The following is a 21,842-nucleotide window of genomic DNA, read 5'->3' on the forward strand; positions in this document are numbered from 1 at the left end:
CACCCTAAGAGTGCTAGAACAAAAAATAAAATTAAAAAGCAAGGGGAAGTTTGAGCAGTGTCCCTGTTACCTTGGGCTGACATGTACCAACCACACTGCACTGCTGGGTGGTGAGTCTTGGTTTAGTTTTTTGCAAGGCAAGTCAGTGTTAGAAACGTTCCTTCTATCACTGCAGTGCTGTCAATTGAGGGAGACTGTGAGTTGTTCCTGTCACAGACCAGCTGTACGGACCAGCATCTGAATACCTTGGATCTCATTACACTTGTGATAATGTTTCCTTAAGGTGGGAGGGGGGAAAATCAGCTGCACATGGGTAATTCTGATCACTCAGATGATAACTGTGCTCAGTCTAGTGCCAGGTAGTTACAGCTCTGAAGTTTTTTCCTAGTCATTCTTCTGACAAACAATTTTTCTAAGTAAGAACAGTGAAAAGCTAAAAAACAAATACTACCCTGTAGCTAACATGTTTGGCAAACTGCTGTTCTTTATAACTATAGATGCAAAAGTGAACACAGTTTAATAAACAATTTAAATGTTTATTTGAAAAATGTTAACAATAGAAACTGGCATGGGCAGAGTGGGCCTACTTAGCAATAGTAAGCCAGTATTTCTGTACAATTCCATAGAATTTTCATTTTTCTTTTGGGACTTCATATAGTATTGCTGTCACAGATACAAAAAGCATACTATAATTACAACTGCTAACAATTTTTATGAGTGGAAGGGACCATAAAAACGTAAAGTGCTTGAAATATAAATCTGCTTTTTTAATTTTTGTTTTGCATATATAAAATGTCAAATTTCTTGAGTAACACAAATGTTGCGTAGTGGTATCTTCCTTGCAAGGCACACTCAACCCTATGAGACCTGAGCCAGGTTGGGCAGCTTTGCTTAGGCTTTTGGCACAGCTGACGTTTGCAATACTCCCTAGTCCTTTTCTGAAGAATGCTTTCTGCAGACTTAAGGACACCCTGAATTTCATCATCTTGCTAGTCAGGACAACTGACCTGGTTTATTTATGGGCATGAAGGCAGCGAGCATCCTGTCCAAGGTGTGGAAAAGTGACTTCACAGAAGCTAAAACCAGTGGTAGTCCTCAGGGTGGAAAGCTGCTCTATTTTGAAGATTCTGAAAAGGCTGCTTGTTTATGAAGAGGCACAAGGAAGTCAGCTTTGGGCCTTGGCCTGAGTTGCCCTTTTATCAATTAATCAACTGACTTAGTTTTCTTAGTAGGAGACAAACAAAGTATTAAGCTCAAGTGCCAAATTTCAGGTCAACTAAAAGTGTGTTTTTAAAAACCAGTAACTCCAAAGAAAATACAGTATTAAGTACATGCTTTCTCATCTAAATTATTTTTCCTGTCTGGAAGATCTGAAGGCAGGCTGATAGTAGTCACAGGTACAAAGCTGACTTGATCCAGAAGAAGGATGCCTCTGAAAGGTAAGATTACCTGGCATTAGAAAGCAATATACAAAACAATTCTGTGTTCTAAAAATTAGATTTACTCTTTAACTCCCCAAACTTAAGTTTAAATCAGTGCGTCAAGTATTACCGTCATAATACCTCTTTTGTGAAGCTAGAATGAAAACTGGTTCCAAAATATACTAGCTGTGGTTTCTGAGGGCTCCCTTCATCCAGTTTCTACATCTGAAGTGTCAGCAGCGTAGACTCTATATATGCTTAGTTTCATAGTAGCCTAAAACTGTCTGCTGTCAGGAGCTACATTTAATTCTCCAAGACTAGGTAGTTTTATCAGTGTACCATGGAATGGCATTAAAGACTTGGGATGAGGTCCTGACATCTGCAACTCTGTCAGTCACCACATGAGATCTTCTGCTCATTCGTACTGGTTTGCAATCATGATTTAAACCTTTACCGTTTTTTATGGGAACACTTTACATAGGTAGCAAGAAAACAACTGTGTGGTTTTGAGGTTGTGGGGGTTTGTTTGTTTTGTTTGTTATTTCTTTTTGTTGTTGGTTGGGTTTTGTTTTTTTAAGGGGAGGGAGTGGCACAATTTCTTTAAATGTTCTGACAAGCCATGCACAAGCCCCATGTTCTCCAGTTGGAAGAGGAATTACTCCAGGCTGGTTCCTCTGCTCTGTACTCTCCTCTGCCATGGACAGGCAATGAGACACTTTGCTGAACAGTTTGCTGGGATTAGGTTTTTCTTCCTAGTTCTACTTAGTTCAGTTTCACACGTGGAAGTGTTAAGCTACTTACTGCTCTGGGAAGTACAAAGTGTTTCTTCAGTTTTTCTGCTCTAACAACTGAAGCATTCCCATCTGACAGCACACTGTGTGAAGTGTCAGGGAAAAGCATGGTCTCTTTCGTCAGTGCAGTTTCCAGCCTTCCTGATCTTCCAGCCCCCTATTTTTCTAGCTTTGTCAGAAGGACTAATGCCACTCATATTCCTGAGTGGATACATAAATTAACTGCACACAGGGCCCTTCAGAAGCACAGCAGATCAGCTGCATCAGAAGACATCAGCTGTGCTGCTTGTGGCTAATGAAGCATGCTATGCTGTCAGTCACTTCTCAAAGAACATATGGTTCCAAGGGATAGGTCTTCCAGAACTGACTTAGGTAGCTTTAAAATGCACATGCTTGCCCATTCCAGCACTAAACAGACACTGATTTCTTACCTGCAGCTACTAATTCATCTTTCCAGCCCTTGTTCTGAGCACTTGCTCTTCTGAAAAATCTTAGTATAGCTGGTAACACACCAACTGAGTGAATAAAGCCATCTGCAGGCCACCAGCTTTATTTATGACCTTTTGCCACCAATGCTAGCACCAATCGCTATGGCTTGGAAGCTGCCTACAGAGGTAGGTCCTCCTTGGAGAATTCCCACGCAAATTTGCAAAGCCATACTGCGACAACTCCAACATAGTAGGAGCATGAAAAGCTATAGGGATGTTGGAATTATTTAGCTCTAGCTTCTACCCTCCTCTCTTGGAGCTATGTTAAAAGTGTCTCACAATGTAGTCCTTAGAAGAGTTGATAAAAATTTGGCAGTATGACAGCTCAGCTAAAGACATTTCCAATTAACTACTTTCCCATGTTTCTCTGAAATGCTTATATGTCAAAAGTTCACCAGGAAAGGAAAGTTATCAGTAGCTTTTTCACTGAATTGTTGCTAGCATCTTCCTACAGAACGGGGCTGCTTCTTGACAAATTTTTTTTGTTAATGTTTTGCCTTCACCACAGCCAAAAAAAAAATATGCAAAAAATACTTACTTGTTTTCACAGGAAGGGAGAATCACCTTTAAGACTTTGATAATAAGAGCTGCTCCAGCAATTCCAACTACAACAACTTCCATGAAACTAAACAAGATGGGTAAAGATCGGAACCAGAATCTGCACAATCCTTTTCTCAAGTCTTCCACCCACTGGCACATCACCTACAGTCAAAGAGGTAAAAAGACAGGCTGCAAAACAAAGCATGTGCTGGTTTTGTAGCTATTGGTGATACATGTAGTTACATGGTGATAGTTTTACTTAATTTATGTATCCTTAAAATAGATAAAAGCAGCATGGAATTGACTGGTGACTTGGATCTTCTTCAAAGTTTGGAACAGGTGAAGGTTTAGTTCTCTGCTCATCGTAGCAGAGTTCTCTGAGAGGCCACTTTGGAAAATAAAAGACACTTGAACAGAGAAGATGAAGGGGCAGCTGTTTGGCCATAGACAGCTATGATACCATGGCAGTGTACAGCAGTGAAAGGGTTACTGCCAGCCCAGGAGAGGGGTAGCACCTTCTCTAGCCTATCTGTAACTTTCAGCCTACTATTTTGGCCCTCCTGTCTCAGCAGCAGGTTGGTTATAACTGTGTTTGTTTTGGCCACAGAGGAGGCCATCAAGCTCATCCTTACCTAAGCTGAAACTCAAACTTCTAAGGCTGTTACTGTCTTTCTTACAGCAGCTGATACCAACGGTCCATCTCTCAGAGGGGTAAGCACTTTCACAGAGTCAGGAAAAAAATGATGTAATTTAAAGCTAAGCAAAATTTGAAATTGTCATAAATGCTTAGCTTGGTATAATGGAAACATCACAACTGACTATCATGAAGTATCTGTGAGGTCAGAACACTGCAGGATTTAAAGGCCCATTTGATTCCTACTGGAGTAAAAAATTCCAACAGCTTGTTACTGCTAAAAGGTAATTTAGGAAGAGGGGGTTTTTTTGTTGGTTGGTTATTTTGATAGTTTTGGGGGGGTTGGGGTTTTTTTTTAAGGTTCCTAGAGGTCCATTGGTGTTAGTAGTTTGCTCTCTTTAAAGGTGTATATACTAATAATTAAAAAAGCAGACAAACAACAAAAGTACCTTGTAAGAAGATGGAGGTTCTACCCTAAGAGGGGTCTCTGGTAACTTGCCAGGTAATGTCTCTTCATCTACCGTAGTCTCTACTTGCCGGATGAGGTACTGACTGGTAGTTTGCAGTGGATCTTGAATATCTGAAGAAGAAAAGCTAGATTTAGTGGAGAGCTTTCATTTTATTTGACTCACTCTTCAGGAAAACAAAGACACGGTGTATTTCTATACTTACAGTATGGTTCTCACACATTCACACCAAGAACACAGAAGACTGACTACCTATTTTTTTAACTTGAGTAGTGAACTTGATAAGCAGAAGCAGTGTTATGGTGCTGCCTTTAGCTATGCCCTTAGTTGTAAATTTCAGCTGTCATCAGATTAAAAAGCAATGAACTAGATCAAAATATTCATCTCTGATTAAATCCTTGAGAGTTGTTGATTAAACAAAACTGAAGTAAGATTAAGGAATCAAATAACTTCTCTTGCATTTAAGATATTCAAGTTTAATAACATAAAACTGTTCCCTGGTTTGGAAATGACCCAGACAGGTATTTCCTCTACAGTTTTCTCTTTCATTCTCAGGAAGAAGGGGGAGCTTTAGAGAAACTTCCATCATAGATCTGAGAGAAAAATTTATTCCTGTCAGATGTCTGGATTGCAGACTGCCAAGTATCAAGTGCTTCAAAGGAGAACAGATTTGAAAAGAAACAAACAAAATACCTAGAATGTAGAAGAGTTGAATTTAAGTGTTTAAAAAAATAAAAACCAAACCACATAAAACGCTTTCCTGTTAATGAAGAAACTCTTTCACTATGTAAAACATGGGAATAATGATGCTCTTTTACCCCTGTAAAGCAAAACATCAGCTACAGGTGAAAATATTATGTAGCAGCTGAGAGAGATACCTTTTCCTGAGAGGTTGGGCAGTGTAAATAACATGTCGTTGTCCCTCGGGATGGAATACAGCATGCTCTCTTTCAAAGGGACAGTGTAGTTTGAATGTCTAAGTACTCTCAGGTCCTTTACTAAAATATCTATTTCTGTTACTTCTTCTTGCTGAACCTGCAAGAGATGCAAACATGTTGATATTACTGCGTTTAAAGTAAGACTGAAGCTGGCTGGAAGAGAACACCAATACATCACAGAAAACTCTAAGCCATTAAGAGGTAGAGACAGGGCTGTTATAACGTGAATTAGTATTCTTTGTTTTTACATACCACCCTTCTGTAGACTATGTCACACTAGAAAATATGCTGAACAGACTGTCTCTCTCTCCTTGCAAAAGCACGTGGTAGTCACTCCGTGGGCTTGTAACCAAGTCTTGCATAGTTCATTACTATCCTCTCTCAGGGAGGCATTTTAGGACATGGAAAACTAAAGTATATAGTGAAAGCACTTCTGAACATTGAAAGTGTTGCTGAGGCAAGACTGACATTTCTGCTTTTTCAGTAATGTTTCTTTTTTCAACAACTGAAGGCAAAGTATCACAGCATTTGATGGTGTCCTGCTTGACGGCCTTGTCTCTAAACTAGAAGACATGGATTTGACAGATGGACCACTCCCTGGATAAGGAATTGGCAGTATGGCCACACTCAATGAGTTGCGGTCAATGGCTCAATGTCCAAATGCAGACCAGTGACAGGTGTTGTCCTCAAAGGTCAGTATTGGGACTGGTGCCATTTAACATCTTTGTCAGTGACACAGACAGTGAGATTGAGTGCACCCTCAGCAAGTTTGCTGATGACACCAAGCTGTGTGGTGCGTGACATGCTAGAGGAAAGGGATGGCATCCAGGCAGACCTGGATAGGCTTGAGAGAGGGGCCTGTGTAAACCTCATGAAGTTCAACAAGGCCAAGCGCGAGGTCCTGCACTTGGGTCGGGGCAAGCCCAAGCACAAGTGAAGGACTTCGGGGTGTTTGTGGATGAAAAGCTCCATATGACCCAGCAATGTGCGCTTGCAGCCCAGAAGGCCAACAGTATCCTGAGCAGCGTGGCCAGCAGGGCAAGGGAGGGGATTCTGCCCCTCTACCATGCTCATGTGAGACTGTTTTTGACTTAAAGGAACAATTAAGGAAACAGCATTAGCCTTCTGGTTGTTTTTACCAGGTCTCTATGAAAATCTGAAATGCACGTGATGTCTAGTTTGCGATCTGAAATACAAACACCACTATTGTGTAACAACTGAATCAAGCAGGATATATTAGGCTCCTACCAGTGAGATAAACACCTCATTAGAAAAGCTACAGACCTCTCAGTGGGGCTTTTCATTAAAAGAGTAAAATTTTGACATGATATAGATTGCTGTAAAAAATACTACCTGCCGAGCATGCAATTAATTAAGGATCAATGGTATTATTCTTTAAAAAAAGAAAAAGGCAGCAGAACATAAGCCAGCTTCAAAAAAGCCTGGCCACACATAGGATGCAGACATGTACAGAAACAAAAATATGACGCTGTTGCTGGCTTCAGCAGCTTGATCTTTTCAACAGATCCTCTTTGGTTAGTAAATTAACTATACCTTACAGGCAATTTTGAGAGTTCTGCACATTTCAATCTCAGCTGGAGCGGTAACCCCTCACATTCCCTGGTATTCATACAGATACAGTTAGAATTGGGCGGGGAGGTGTTTGTTCGTCTCAATTTGAATCTTGATAATGAACATGGATTTTATCTTACATGCAAAATATTCTAAGGCTAAACTCTCAGGTGTTGTGGGCTCTCACAAGCCCATCTGCCATAAGAGCTTGCTGCTGCAAGCTGTTTGCCACGGTATGTGCTTGAAACCCTTTGTTAGCTTGGAATAACAATGGGGAAGCCCTCAGGACTCAAAAAAAGCCCATACCCCTTTTGTTTGTTTTGTACATTATATTATAAATCAAGTCTTGCTTGTGAGTCTGACTTTGCTTGGATTGGCGCATGTGTTGTGATACACTTAATGATAATCATTAGAATATGAATAAAAGCATTAAAACTTGAAGTCTCCTCACAAAACACACCTACTATTATACTGCCAACTTTGCTATTATCTCCTTCAATACTGTGCTATCTAACATTAATTATATACTTTGTGCTCTAATCACCAGACAGATACATGTAAATCTTTCAATCCTTGGTAACTACTTGCCTCTCTTAAGTTAAAACCAAACCGAATATTGCAACAGGGGTTTCTTTTACCTGTTTTCCATCAATTTCTGTCACTTCCTCCTGAACGACAATCAGCTGCAAATCAGAACTGGATGCCAAAGGCCACTCGTGAACCATGATGCGAACACTGACGGTTCCCAGGCGCTGCTGATCTGCTAAGTTATCCAAGTTTCCGTTCTCCACTGTCAACACACAATATCACAGCTTTCAAAGAGAAACCACCCCAATCAGAAAGCAGTACACAGCCATAGGGAAAACAGTTGCAACTCTGACAGAGATGCACATGCAGCACCTGAACGGAAAAGTCACAGCAGCACTAGCATCACACCAGAGATGCCAGAACAGTGGTACAGATGTCTGTACTAGGCTGATGTCCTTAACACTTCCAACAACAACTATTATAAGCAGTAGTAATCTGGGCAACAGGTAAAACAGATGCCACGATTTTTTTTACCAGTATATCACCAAATCAAACATGGAGCAAGTTTTGTAATATAACACAGCAGAGCTGTACGATCTCCTGGACTGAGGGAGCTTGCAAACAATGTTGCATCCCTGCCCTGAGGTTTGCACTGAAGCATGTTAAGCTGTGCTCTTTGGCTTGGCTATTGCTGCGTTTTATTTCTATTATTCATAAGAGTAATGCCACAGCCCAGCCAGCCACCTGTGTAAACATCTTGGTTTGCATAACATTCCCCTTCCTCTTAATAGAGAAACTAACAAGCTCTTTTCCAGGCACACTGTATCTACTACTCAAGATGAGTGACAGTTCCCTCATACATATTTGTCTGTCCCCCTCTCTGTTTTCATATGTGACTGGTGACCCTCATACTCTTCCTGCCCAAAAGCTTTCAGCTATTTCAACAGCCTAATATTCCACAAGTACCCACAGAACTGCCTTCCTGCTCTAGTTGTTTCTGCATAGACTTTGTATCCTTCTCCCAAGTACCACACTTCTACTACAGGTGAGGCCACGCTAGAACTGAAGTGGTGGTGAAGCGGCAGAGTGGACGTGGCAGATCTTCCCAACATGCAGACAGCAAGGTACATGAACTGAGACTATTGCTAAGCCACTGGTGCTGTGTGTGTATGTCACTTACAGTGCTGAGCTTGTGAGGTAACGCGGGGTAAGGCTGGACTAGTCTTACAGTAACAACTCAGTGTGTTCATTACTTCTATGCTACAGTCCCTGTCCTCATAAAGGTTATTTTGCCTATTTTAAATAAAGAAAAATACTTTTTGGCATTATTTAGCAATATCATTTGTTGCAAAAGTAAGTGGCAGAAGGAGAGAAGGGTTCCCTATAGTTATGAGCCAGAGCAGAAACCTAGTTGCTGAATGCTTTGTGTCTTAGCGAGCACACATTGAAGAACCAAAACCTCTAAGATTTCAAGTAGCTGAAACTCCCTGTGGTCCCAGCCCTTCATGTGTCAGGCCATTCAACCACGACATTCAACAGGAATGACAGATATGTTTCCAAAATTGACATTTATGGGAGCTTCAAGTGGGGATATAGGTGTCAGGTGTGATCTGACAACGATGTCAAAGCAATGTCATTCAGAATACTTCGTCTCTGACTATTAAGCATGACTATTAAGCTCAAGTTTGGGTTTTATATACATTCAGGAGTATTTCCCCCCTATTTCTATATTTCTTTAGCATTTTACAAACACTACTTGAATCTGTTGTGAAGGATTTAGCAAGTAAAGAATACAAACATTACAGGTAACAGAGCCAGGTACTATGCTGAGGTCTCAGACCCAAACACGGAGATAGAGAATTCCAGGTTCCTAGCTCCCAGGTCAAATCAGTATTTCCCTCACTGTTTCAGATTCACGTTCATAACTGAATACAAAAATATGATTTGGGAAATTAATAGGAACTACGGGAGAGTGTTCAGGAGCTCTCAGAATCAGTCAAGAAAATCATACCTATTTTTTCTGGAGTGAATTATTTTGCAGGTAAATGACATTTTGCCATAGCTTTCTACCGTAGGATAGTAAAAAATAGAACCAATAGGAACATAATTATCCCAGAAAAAGAGAAATTGATTACTGCTCTCCCTCTTGAGAAAAGAATTAGTGTCAAATTAATAACTGATTGTGCTTGGGAAAGAAGGGTTCAAGCAACAAGGTCATGGCTCAGAGAAGCACTTTGAAAAAGCGTTAGTACTCTGTAAGTAAATGTCTGATGATGACCTCAGATATCATGCTAGAGATTGATTGTACCTGATCCATCAGGAGATCATTCTGAATACAACAGAAGCTTAAATCAAATGAGCATAATGGGCCTTTTTAAATTAATTATACAGTATACTCTGTGTATCTCCAAAAAAAAAATCACAATACTCACTGGTCTTTCACAAAAAGCGTAGCATTGAATCAGTGGAAAAATAGAAGTTTCAAGATAATTCAAAGTCATTAACCACCGCAGGACACTAGCAAAACTGCAGTATTGGTGCTATAATATCCTATCCAGCAGAAACTTGTTTGTTCATTAGACACAGAAGTGAGATCATTAAAAGATCTTCCTAACAACAATTCATACTTTTGTTATTGAATCTCCTTCTGGATTTATGCCAACGAACCTAGGGACACAGCCATTAGCAGGGTGGAGTCGCATCCTACTGTTTACATTGTCTAGCTTGTCCTGCAAAACACTCTTTTTAAAAGACAGGTGGAGTCTGGACTTCAGATTAGACCATTTACATATAAGCACATAAATGTGACTTGAGGCCCATTTTAATACCAGTATTGTCCTGCCTTGGGAAATTATTTGTTTCTACAATGCTTGGGTTTGCAGAGTACAGAACACATAGTCATTGTAAGCCTTGGTTACTACTAGATAACCAGGAAGCCAAATACCCAGGGAGAAGGAGGAAAATAAAAAAAAAAAAAAGGAAAAGGGAATACTCACATATTACTGTTTGACATGTTACGTGGGCAACCCCGCTTTTCATAGGAAAATCATTTACATATACCTGTCCATTAATATAGGTGATATTAAAGAGAACCTGAAAGAAAGACAGACAGAATGAGTATACAGTTCCTGGCCCTATCCTACAATTCTGCACTCAGAGGAACACACTTTATAGTGACTTATGTCAGACAAAACCACATATTTGCATCCACATGCAGACTTTGTTTCACTACATATTAATTCTCTGAATAAAGACAAAAACCAGACAAACCTGTCCTTTGTGAAGTTCTCCATTGGCTTGCAACATTGTAACACCGACTCGGACCATTTCCTGGAAAAAAACATTGAGAAGAGACATAAGTTTGAGGAAGCACATAAACCACTGCAGGGCATGGGCAACTCTCTCTCATGCATCATCCTGACAGAATGACTACCTACAATACACAAAGCACATCCCCAGGCTTTCTATCCAGCAGACAGAAGAAACAGGAATATTCTTACTTGTTTCATGTAAGGGTTGGTTTGGTTTTTTTCCCCACCACTTTTTAATAAAGAGGATTGATGAGAAAGAATGACATCTGCATCCCCCACTGTATAATCCGGGGTTCTTTAATAAGGATAAAATAATAATAATCACTTATTTCACAAGGATATAATGGAAAAGAAGCCTCTCAGCTAAAAAATAACAGACAATAAAAGGTAAAAATCAGTTTCTCTGTAAATGTTTTTTAAGCACTCAGTCTAATTAGACTCAGTGAAGTCTAATTTAATGCATGCTAGCCTATTGTAAAGAATATTCATTTGTGTCAGTTTTAGCAGTAATCCTGTTTCTTTTTTTGGTTATCATTCCCAAATTATGCCACACGGGACTCCTCAAACCCACATCCAGTGGGGATTTGCTTCTTTCTTTCAAACCCCAGTTGCTGTAATTTATTGACTCACTCATTCTGTCCTCTCATTTCCCTCTTGTAATTTCAGGGGCTGTTTTGCAGATGGGACCTTAACTCTCCCAAGTCTGCCCCTCAAAAACACTGCATGCAAAAGTCAAATCTCTCTTGCACATGGCCAAAAGTAATGACTGCCACAGAGCTTTCCTGAGTCACCTCTTCAAAAATAATGTTAAGCTCCCTATTTGCCTTTTGGGAGCCTTAAGTGATTCTAACTGCATTTCATTTTCCTCTAGAAAACCTCTCCATACCTTCAGTATCTTCTTCAGCTCTGTGTTTCAGTCATGGTTTCACACCCAACAGCTAAAAATAAGTCTCAATAAAAAGTTCAGCTTGCTCAAAATTTTAAATAAATAAATACACAAAAAGGCTTTTCATTTGGGATTTTTATATAACATTAAATATTCTTCCAGAAAATACTTAAAATATGCAGTACCTAGCATAATACAGTCCCAATTCATGAAAAGAGAGCTTCTGAAATGCAAGTATAATGTCAAAAAATCCTTAAACCCATGGGTGATCAACAGTATAGACAGTTAGCCAGGACTGTCAAAAACTGAAAAACAACATCCAAATCTGATTCAGCAGAAAACTGTCATAATGAAAAGTACAGCTTAAAAATCTAACACAGTTAAGCTTTTGGTTGGAAGTGACTCGTAAGTGATGCTTCAGACACATTTGTCCTATCAGCACGAAAACTCCCTGGCCACCAAGACCAAAAAGAAAGCTCTTCCTTAATGCCCTTTCTAGGAAACAGAAAGGGCTTTTTACATTGACTTTTCTTCAAAACTTAAATCCCAGCTATTCAAAGTAAATGAAAATTACCAAATTCCTTAGAGAACTGGAATTATATAACTGAAGATATAAACTAGGTTAACAGTATAATCATAGGATGTATTCTATTCTGTCATCTGTAATTTCTTTGAACCACTTATTTTCTTGTCATGTTTTAAGAATTCTGTATATTAATAATAAAATAAAAATCCACCAAACTTTTAGCTCTTTTAGTTCTTAGCATTCACAGCTGTACATCTTTTATACCCGCAAACTGTTTAACAGATTACCAAAACTTTGTGTCATTACTTCCTAGGTTCTTCTATTTTCTGGGAATTCAAAGGGCACAAAAGACTGATTTTCCAGGCAGTTTTAAAAGTAATTAATTTTTTAAGCCTCAAGTGAAATCTGAGGGCTTTTATACAGGAAGTATTTTGCAATCTTTTTTCAACATCTACGAAGGAACTAACAGATTACAAGAAAAAGGAAATGACTGGGGAAAAATAGGAAAATCCCCTCCTACTTTTTTTTAATTTGAATCAAATGCTTTATTTGAAAATGAAGGGCATGAAGCAAGATAGATACGCTCAACAACTGACTGTTAAATGTACAAAGTGAGCTATGTACACAATTATTAATTTCCTGCAAAACAGCTGTCAATTCTGTTCCCGTAGTATCCAACTTGCACTTGAAGAGCATGTTACATGTTTAAGAAATTAAATAGTTCAGTGGATCATTTCCATGCTGTCAAAGTTATAAAAATTAGAACACAACATGCAGACAAATAAGACGGTTTAAACCGCTTGCTGCTTCTGCCACTGAAAGAGAGAGTGCAGATCTCTCCTGCACATTATCCTTCCCTCTCATTTATGCCAAGTCAGTGAGCCAGTTTAGGTCATTAAATCAGCACAAAAACTTTCCCTTTTTTGACAGACTATTTTTCTGTCTTTTGAACAAGCAAGGAAGAGCCAGACATGCACAAGAGATCCAAGAATGCAGCTGGGAGGAGGGAGTCAGGCTAATTGTTCTGATGGCCACAGACTGTTGGATTGGCTCTGCTGCATGGTTTGCCTGTCCTTGCGGCGTCTCCTTGAGAGATGTCTGCTCTCACCATCATCTCAGCAGATGGTGATGCATCTCTGGAATGGCACAGGTTCATAAAGCTCCTCAATAACTTAAAGAAATTATTAATACTCTGCTACAGCAGCTACACCATTACTCTTGCAATTTTGTGTTCACATGCAACAGAGAACTCATATTCTTGCCATTCCCAAGACCAGTCTGTTCACATCCAGATCCAACAAATTCTACCGATACTTTCCCATATTCTGTACATCCATTCTCCTGAGTTGTCATATGTTCTTGTTTTGCCTCTTCACTAAGCAGTCTCACAAGACTTGATGCCAGTCTTGCTAAGAAATATTTCAAATAGATCTCAAGGTTTTGGTGCTAAAAAATAATTAGTTTCAATTGCTCTTGCTCCAAACCTTCCTGATCTGATACAGTAACATCTCAAGGACCAGAGGACAGCAAACTTTTCCAGAGTCAGAATCAGTTGCGTCTATGTCATTCCCAATAGATGTATTCCTAAAGCTCTCCAGTGACATTCAAAAATTTCACACTCTCCTCAACGCTTTACTCCACTACTCAGCAACCTTTAATATTAAAAGTTTTTTCAGTATCTAATCTGAAGCTTCCTTGCTGCAATTAATGAACAGGTTGTTCACTACTCTTCATAATATCTTCCCAAGGAAAATAACTGTACTTCAACTCAGTCTTCCTGATTTTATGCTAAAGCCTCCAGCTCACTTAACTCTTCCCTGAGGCAAGTTCCTCACTGCTGTCTTCCCACGGCTTCCCACTGGCCTCTCCTGCAGTGCCGCACCTAAAACTCAACAGGTCCTGCTGTAGCCAGTCTTCCTGATCCTACACACCCCATACCAAAATCTACAGGAGGGCAAGAACCACAGGATACATGCCAAGTGCAATGAAAAGCCAGGCAGGAGAGCTGGGGGAAAGGAAGGCACTATTGCAAGCAGCTCCCAGGAGAGCAGTGCACCATCCCAGCCGATCCACTTTCATCCACAGCAGCGCTCAAGCCTCAAGAGCCATACCTTGTTTATGCTTACTTTTACTAAAGTGGGAAGGAAACAGACCTGGCAGGCCAATAGGTCTTGTACCAGCCTTTCATGATGAAATGCCTGGCCTGACAAGCCATACTTGCTAAAAAGTGCTCCAGTGATAATTCAGTACTCATCTTTCCAATCCTAGAGCAGAAGACTCAGACTTACAAAACATCCTTTCATTTCAACAGAGAATTTTTTTTTTATATTACCATAATAAAACTCTCTACTTGGGGGAGGGGAAGGAGAAGGTGTTTTATAGTGCTTTATAGATACGTCTTGTACTATGTACTTCAGTACTAAGAAAGGTAAATAACCCCACATCCTTTATTTTGGGTATCAGAAGCATAGCAAGCCAATCCTGTAGTAACAAAGTCATTGAGAACAGGACATAGGTCCTCTGCAGTAATCCATAATATGGCACCATCAAGTTCTGGAGAAGCCTGAACTATGAGTGTAAAACTTCTTTGTATAACTTACAATACACTTTTAAGTATTAACAATATCGTGAAGATTCACATAATTTCAGACAGTCCTGAAACTTAAAAGGTTCTGAATTCATTGGAATATTTGAGAAAGCTGCACTTTGACAGGGTCAGAATCAAAGGAAAACCCCAAGAAGTAATTCAGGTCCGCAGGAATCAGGTTGTGCTTTCAGCTTAACACTGATACCCGTTCCATACTTCACAGCCCCTTATCCCTTCCTGTACTGGCAAATGCCTTCACACAAAACTCCAAACTGCACTAAAAATGTCCCTATAACTCTTAATGCTCTCATAGGATGTAAATGTGTCTCCTGAGTTTTCCTACAATTTCTCATCCCTGTTTTAGTGCTCCAACAGTGATATTTACAGTGGTAACAGCCACAGAACCTGTAAAGAGGACAGCACTGCTACCACAAATGTATGTCATTATGTTCTAAAAGACAGCTAGGCAACAGCAGTGAGTGTGATGACATATATTGCAGTGAACTAGTGAATAGAGATAAACAGGTACTGATAATTTTCTAATTCTTTCAGCATGTGCTGCAACGGAACTCAGGAGTGTTAACTGAGGCAGTAGCAGCAGAAGAACAGGATAGGGAAAAGATGGCAGCAAAGAATACAAAGCATCTGGCATAAGTTAAAAGGGAATATTCATTAATTCTCAAAGACTCCCCATATTAAACACCACACAGAAATGTACAGAGATGTACAGAATGTACATTTCACCTAATCTTGCTCTTTTATGAAAAATGTTGCACATGACGAAGCTGATGGGTCTAATTCTGCATGAACTTCAAACAGCTCTGATTAATGAATCACGGAAAAACCTCTTCTACAGGCAGTGAGTACCCGATGCACTGTACAGTTTCTTCCAGTACAGGGTAACTGTTAAGCCCTATACAACTGCATCAGTCACTTAAACCCCATTCAGCTGCTATGGGCCAGCCCACTTAAAGCACAGCTGTTCTCTATTGAGGCTCTCCCAACAAGGCTCTTTCTGCACTAGGAGGTCTGTGGGAAGCGGAGCGGGCAGCACTAGGAACAGATGGCACAATGCCTTGCAAGATGGCCAGCTGTACAGAGACTTGAAAGGCAGACAATCCCCTCGCAGCCATTACACAGGCACTACTGGGATATCCTGTTTGTGATCGGAAAATACAAAGTCCAATGAAGGTGGACTCTTATCTTGCCAAATAGATAAGAAATAGACAAAACTAATAACCTGTTTCTAAATTTAAGAAGAGATTATGGCAAAAAAAGCGTTCAAATAGACAAACAAAACTACCATACAAACTCATGCCATTTGAGTCCTGGCACTCGTATGGACAACTGGCTCCAAACAGTGTAACTATATATTTGCAATCCAGAGCTCCGTGATCCATGCTTCACATAATTCTTTCATCAGACTCAAAACAGAGCTAGGATGATTCTTAACTGCAATCAAGCATAACTGAGTTAAAAAACAGTCATGGTACAAGTTTGACATGACAAGTTAGACTTGACAAGTTTGCAGGATGATAATTAGTTCTTCACATTTTACAAAATTTTAGTACAAAATCTTCTCCATTAGGGTTTGGCATTATTAAGCTGCCTGACAGTCTTTAGGGCAAGATAACTAAATCCATTATTTTCGTAACTAACTAAAGCTGAACTATCTTCGTTAATAATAAAAAAAAAAATCTAACATGATGCCATTGCTTTACGTTGCTTTTCTGAACAAGCATACATATTCCTTCCTTGCTTAATGATGACTCTTAGTATAACACTGCTTATCCTTTCCTTTGCCCTAAATATGTTACTAGAATGAATTGCCTTTGTATTCTCCCTCATACTATGAATATTTTATCAGGAGTTTTACAGGTGAATACTCACTCTCACACACTGAGACACGGTTGCATCATACTGTGCTTTAATTTAATCAAATACACATAGGAAGATTATGTCAGCTCTTTTAGGCATAAAGTTCAGAACTTGTGCTAGGCTTTTAATAGAGAAACTGGCATAAAGGAATGCAAGAAACATTTCAGCATGTCACTATTAACAAAGTTCTTCTTTGATAAAAATACACTACACTCCCTTCATCAAATGGTTGATGTAGTGTTCTGAAATTATCCATCCACACAGATGTTTTTTACAGCCAACAAATAATATGAAAACAATTTTTTTTTTCCAGGCAACTGAACTGAACTAAAAAGAAAAAAGTCTGGTAGGCAAGTATGCCATTTATAAAGAACTTCGCTAGCCTAAATTATTGAGAAGTAAACAAAGTAAACAACATAGCGATAGCATTTAGCATACTGTGCTTTTAGCCAGTTCCTATCAACACATTAAAAAAATACTCTATAGCCCAAACCTTGCACCAGAAATGTTACTTTAATGCGAAGGTCAGTTGTCTTATTGCATCATTCCCTGCCTTTTTTTTTTTAAGAAAAAAATCAAAGCAAAACAAACCACCCAAACTTTGTCTAAAATTAATCTATCTGTAATCCAGTTCATGAGGAGAAAGGAAAATCAAAACAGACATGCTAATGTTTAAAAAAAAGTCCAGATTTCAAAACAGCTTATTTAAGAAATTACAAGTATTGCACAACAATGGAGGCGTTCACATTCCAGAGCTAAAGAAAAGCATTTCAGCCTTACAAAATACTATTCCAAAGGTTCAAAGTTTTTCCCCAGTCTTTCCACTATGGTTCCTGTAACCCCATCACCATCAGTAAGGAGGCAAACTTTAATCCCATATAGAAAAACTACCAAATGTGAAGCTGTCAGTAGTGTGAGTCCAGCGGGCTCACAGAATTTAGAGCACAGTTGTGGTATCGAGTCAAAGCAAAGCTGAACATGTTGATTCTGCCTTCTCCCAACCAGTCTGCTGTCCCAAGCCATTCTGAGGAAAATACAGTTATTCTGACCCCAGCACCGACTATCATTAAGCTTGTGGCTTCTGAAGGCAACCTCACAGCATGGCATTCCCACTCTGCCTATTCCCACTGCCTAGGCACTTCTGTTCCTAGCAGGCCACCATAAACCAGCTCATGCTCAAAAAATATCAACTCTTCTACTCAAAACTTTCTCAAGACACATTGTTCCTTTCGCATCAAAAGTGATCCTGTATGTACAAAACTAAATAGTGCAGGAGAAAATGCAAGGTTTTTTTTTTTTTAGTTTAAGACTTAAAAAAAAAAAACCACTAAAGTAGAAATTTATGTTCCCTTTTTGACTCTTTTAAGAGATTTTCTGCATATACTTATGCCACCACACCAGTATAAAGCTAAGAGCACAGACACTTCCAACTAACAAAAACTGAGCTGACAAGACCACCTGAGCAGTACTGCACAAATGGACAAACTCAACCCCACAAACAGTGTAGCTGTGCCCATAAAGCATTACAGCCCAGTTACTAAGTCAAGTCCTGTTAGCATCCTAAAACATACCTATTCTACTTCTGACCCCAAGTTGCCTTCTGTGGGACCACCCTGGCACCCTTGTGGCACGCTCAGGCTTTCAGATCCAAAGACAGCACACACAAAGGTGTCTCCACATCTTATACAATTGCCAGCTGTTACAAACAACTTCAGTGCTGCTAAACTGGAAGTTTTGGTGTAGAAGTTTCTGGGCAGAAGTAAGCAAGAGCATAGGTCTATATTACATTGTCACTTGATGTGTCTTTTGGCAAATTCAAGCTAGCACTCCCTTTTTCTCTGAGGGATAAGCAAAGTAGCCATGGACTGAGCTCGCTCTGCTGTCTTTTGCACATCCATGCCCTTTTTATAGGTGTCTGAAGATCTAGATCCCCATTTTGAAATCAGGGCTGTCTTTTCAAAAGTTCATACAGAGAAGCAAGGCCAGGAAGTAAGGCCAGGAATTCTGCTTTGCAACACAGGATGTGCCAGTGCAGGGCCTCTGTCAGGCTTTCTTGGAAACTTAAATTACGTAAATTAAATTAACAAATAAATAACTCTGGAGGGGAAAAAAGCCATAATAAATTTACTTACATAACTGCAAATTCGCATTGGCTAAATAAGTGACTACAAACCCCACACAACTCTTCCCTCTTTGCGATCTCACACTTTTGAGTTTCACAGTTACAACAATTAGAGGATGTATCTGGACATGATTCAACTACAGGCAGAAGTACCCAGTTTTCTTCTGTAATTCTAGAGGTCAAAGCTCACCTGGTCCTGTGGCACATCCTTTTATTCCCACTGTAATACCCAAAATACCCCTTCCACCCTTTAAAAAGCCAATACATTTAAAACTAGTGTCACCAAGATACAGCACAGATATTGGAATAGAAAAACAGAGAGCGCTGTACGAATATATTTGTATATAGGTAGATATATACACACCAATACATCAAAGCCTTTTTCTTGGTTCAAGAGTACAGAAACCACTAGGAACAAACGTGGACCTAACGCACTGCGTACTGCTACAGCACCGAACTACCAAGGTGTGGGCGGACAAGCATGAAAATACGTCAAAAGAACCTACATTGCACAGAAGTAACTATCTCCCTCCTCGACCTGTCAGCTATTTGTCTCGGCACACCAAATCCTACACAAAGGAACCATTAAAAGGAGGGGGGCGAACTTTGTCGCCCCACGGCAGCGTCTGGCTCACCCCTGGGAAGGAGAGGGACGGGGGCAGGGAGAGGGAAAAAGGAAGGGAGAGGGAAAAGGGAAGGGAGAGGGAAAAGGGAAGGGAGAGGGAAAAGGGAAGGGAGAGGGAAAAGGGAAGGGAGAGGGAAAAGGGAAGGGAGAGGGACAGGGAGAGGGAGAGGGACAGGGAGAGGGAGAGGGGGAGGGAGAGGGAAAAGGGAAAGGAGAGGGACAGGGAGAGGGGAAGGAAGAGGGACGGGGCAGGGAGTGGCCCCGGCGGTACCTGTCCCAGCGGCGCGGCCGGGCCCAGCAGCGCGGTGGCCAGCGGCGGCGGCAGCAGCGGCAGCGACAGCAGCAACAGCAACAACTCCCGACGTCTCAGCGCCGCCTCCATCTTGCGACCCGGGAATTAAAACAAAGTGAAACATCAACAGGCGGGGCCGGGAGGAAGCCGGGGAGGCGGTAGGAGGGGGCCGGTCCTGCCCCGGCCCTGCCCCTGCCACTGTCACTGTCCCTTGCCCCTGCGCTGGCCCTGACCCGGCACCGCCGCCGCTGGGAGATCCCGAGTTCGGCGTTGCAGAGTAAGGGGCGGGCACGGACCCCCGCCTACAAGAGCCCGTCACTGTTAATAGGCGATAGCAGCCTTTGAAAGCACTTTGCATAATAAGAGAGCTACCACTATAGAGACTGTTAATAATTACAGCTGTTTCTGAAATGGCCGGCGTGCGTCGTGAGGCTCCCGTGGGGCGCCTGCAATTGTCCACCTGCGAGGGCTGTACGGCCGGAGTGGGACCGGGCTGAGCACTGGAGCACTGCACTGCAAGGGGGGTTTCTTGAGGGCAGAAGGAGGGCAGCATACTCCGGGAGGGAGCAAAAAGGGTCATCGGAAAGGAATAAGGCACAAGATAAAGTCTGAAAGAGCTAGAGGTCATTCTAAAGAAGAGAAAACGGCGGGGAAACTTAGTGGTGGGAGTCAAAGCCATTGAAGTCTTAGGCGAAAACAAAGGAAACTAGCTGGATCTCCAAGTCCCCAGTGGATATGAAGATAAGAAGTGCTTTATTTGCAACAAGAAAGATTGCTGTTACCTATTAGCAAAAAAATTCCCAATGGTAAGGGTAGTAAATATATTAACACCTTGTCTAGGGAGGTTTTAATACAGCAATAAATTAGGTGTCCTGTGGAAGCAATCTGTGACTCCCAATTTGTTGAAAATTAATATAAACCATAAACCCCACAGAAACGTAGTATGCAGTTTATATGCAGTTTGCATTCACGAGACACTGGTATAAACATCTGGCACAAGGTACAAGGTATTGGAAAATGAGGCTTTAGAGAGTCATATATTGTGAAGTATATTTCACACAATTACATGAAAACCTCAGATATTTAATCCCTAAACACCTCTATTATCAGCAGTTAGTACTGTTTTAGAGACTGGAAAAAAACGAAGCTGATTAACTGCCTTTGTAATAATCACAAAAGTCAGTAACAGAAGAAGGAATAAAAACTCAGATGTCTTAATTTCCACCACCTCTCTTTACCACCATCACCTGGTTTACCTAGTTTCTCTTAGGCCTGTCCTTAAGACTTTTTTTCTTTTTTTTTTTTTTTTAAATCTGCTGTGTTTGGTAAACCGAAAGAAATACGTAACGGATTTGTTCACTGTGCAGTTCTCATGAGGCAGGAAACTAGGGGGTAAGTCAGCTCTCCAAGGCAGCGTTTTGCTGAATCTTATGACGGGTGCATGAGTGATTTCAGGGATATGATGGGTGCCAGAATCCAGCTCTTGTCAGTACTTGCAGTCATTTGCATGTGCTGGTGGGAGGAAGTTTAAATTACCGAAATTCCTAACTATGAGTTGCACTCTGTATAAATCAGAGTGGGGTTGTCTTCCAACAGGACAATATTACAGTGTTTTGTGTATTAGATTAATTAACTAAAATGTTTACAAAATGTACCAGAGGCATAATAAAGTTATCAGGGTACATAAAAATAGAGGGAAGCAAGGATCACTGGTCTGCAGAATTTATAGATTTGGCAAAATTCCGGCTGGGCTCTCAGCTGACCTTGAGGAATTTAGCATCTCACTGAAATGGAATAGTAGATGAATGCCTGCTCATTTTTTACTGTCTTCATTTGTATGGTTCCTGGTAAACTACCTATTAATGCTTTCCTTCTGTTTCCATCATTCTTTCCTTTTTCTCTCAATCTCTTGCATCCCCTTTTCTTCAGTTCTCCTTCTTATTTACTTTTTATTCTCCCGGAACTTAATTAAAACTTGAAAAACCACGTACTAAAAATGCTTTCAAGATACTTCTGTTTTCCCCAAATTTCAAAGCTTTTATTAGTCTCACAGCACAACAGAGGTCATAACAGTTTTATTTAACCTAAATGGTAAAATGTCTTGCAATAAGTAACTTATGATCAGCTTCACAAGTGAATAGTCCTTGGGTGATACAGGAAGTACTCGGTGCTGGAACAGGCTGGGAGCATAACAGGGCTTTTCCTTTTGGCTCAGCCCCAAAGCTTCTAGGCTCCT

The 21,842-nt window shown here is 40.5% G+C and overlaps 1 protein-coding gene across 1 annotated transcript; it reads right to left on the minus strand.

The window, feature by feature from the left end:
* Window positions 1-515: 515 nt before the first annotated feature.
* On the minus strand, window positions 516-20,008 carry GINM1 (glycoprotein integral membrane 1). The gene is made up of 9 exons (XM_027733914.2): window positions 20,004-20,008; window positions 19,586-19,696; window positions 10,650-10,709; window positions 10,376-10,472; window positions 7,490-7,641; window positions 5,220-5,376; window positions 4,324-4,454; window positions 3,239-3,402; window positions 516-1,432 (listed from the first exon to the last, which is right to left on the minus strand). Exons 2-9 carry the CDS (start codon window positions 19,694-19,696, stop codon window positions 1,324-1,326), a joined length of 981 nt encoding a protein of 326 aa, XP_027589715.1. The 5' UTR covers window positions 20,004-20,008; the 3' UTR covers window positions 516-1,323.
* Window positions 20,009-21,842: the final 1,834 nt, after the last annotated feature.

Source organism: Pipra filicauda, unplaced genomic scaffold (assembly GCF_003945595.2).
Source record: "Pipra filicauda isolate LSUMZ 115617 unplaced genomic scaffold, ASM394559v2 scaffold42_size3861933_pilon, whole genome shotgun sequence".
Lineage (NCBI taxonomy): Eukaryota > Metazoa > Chordata > Aves > Passeriformes > Pipridae > Pipra > Pipra filicauda.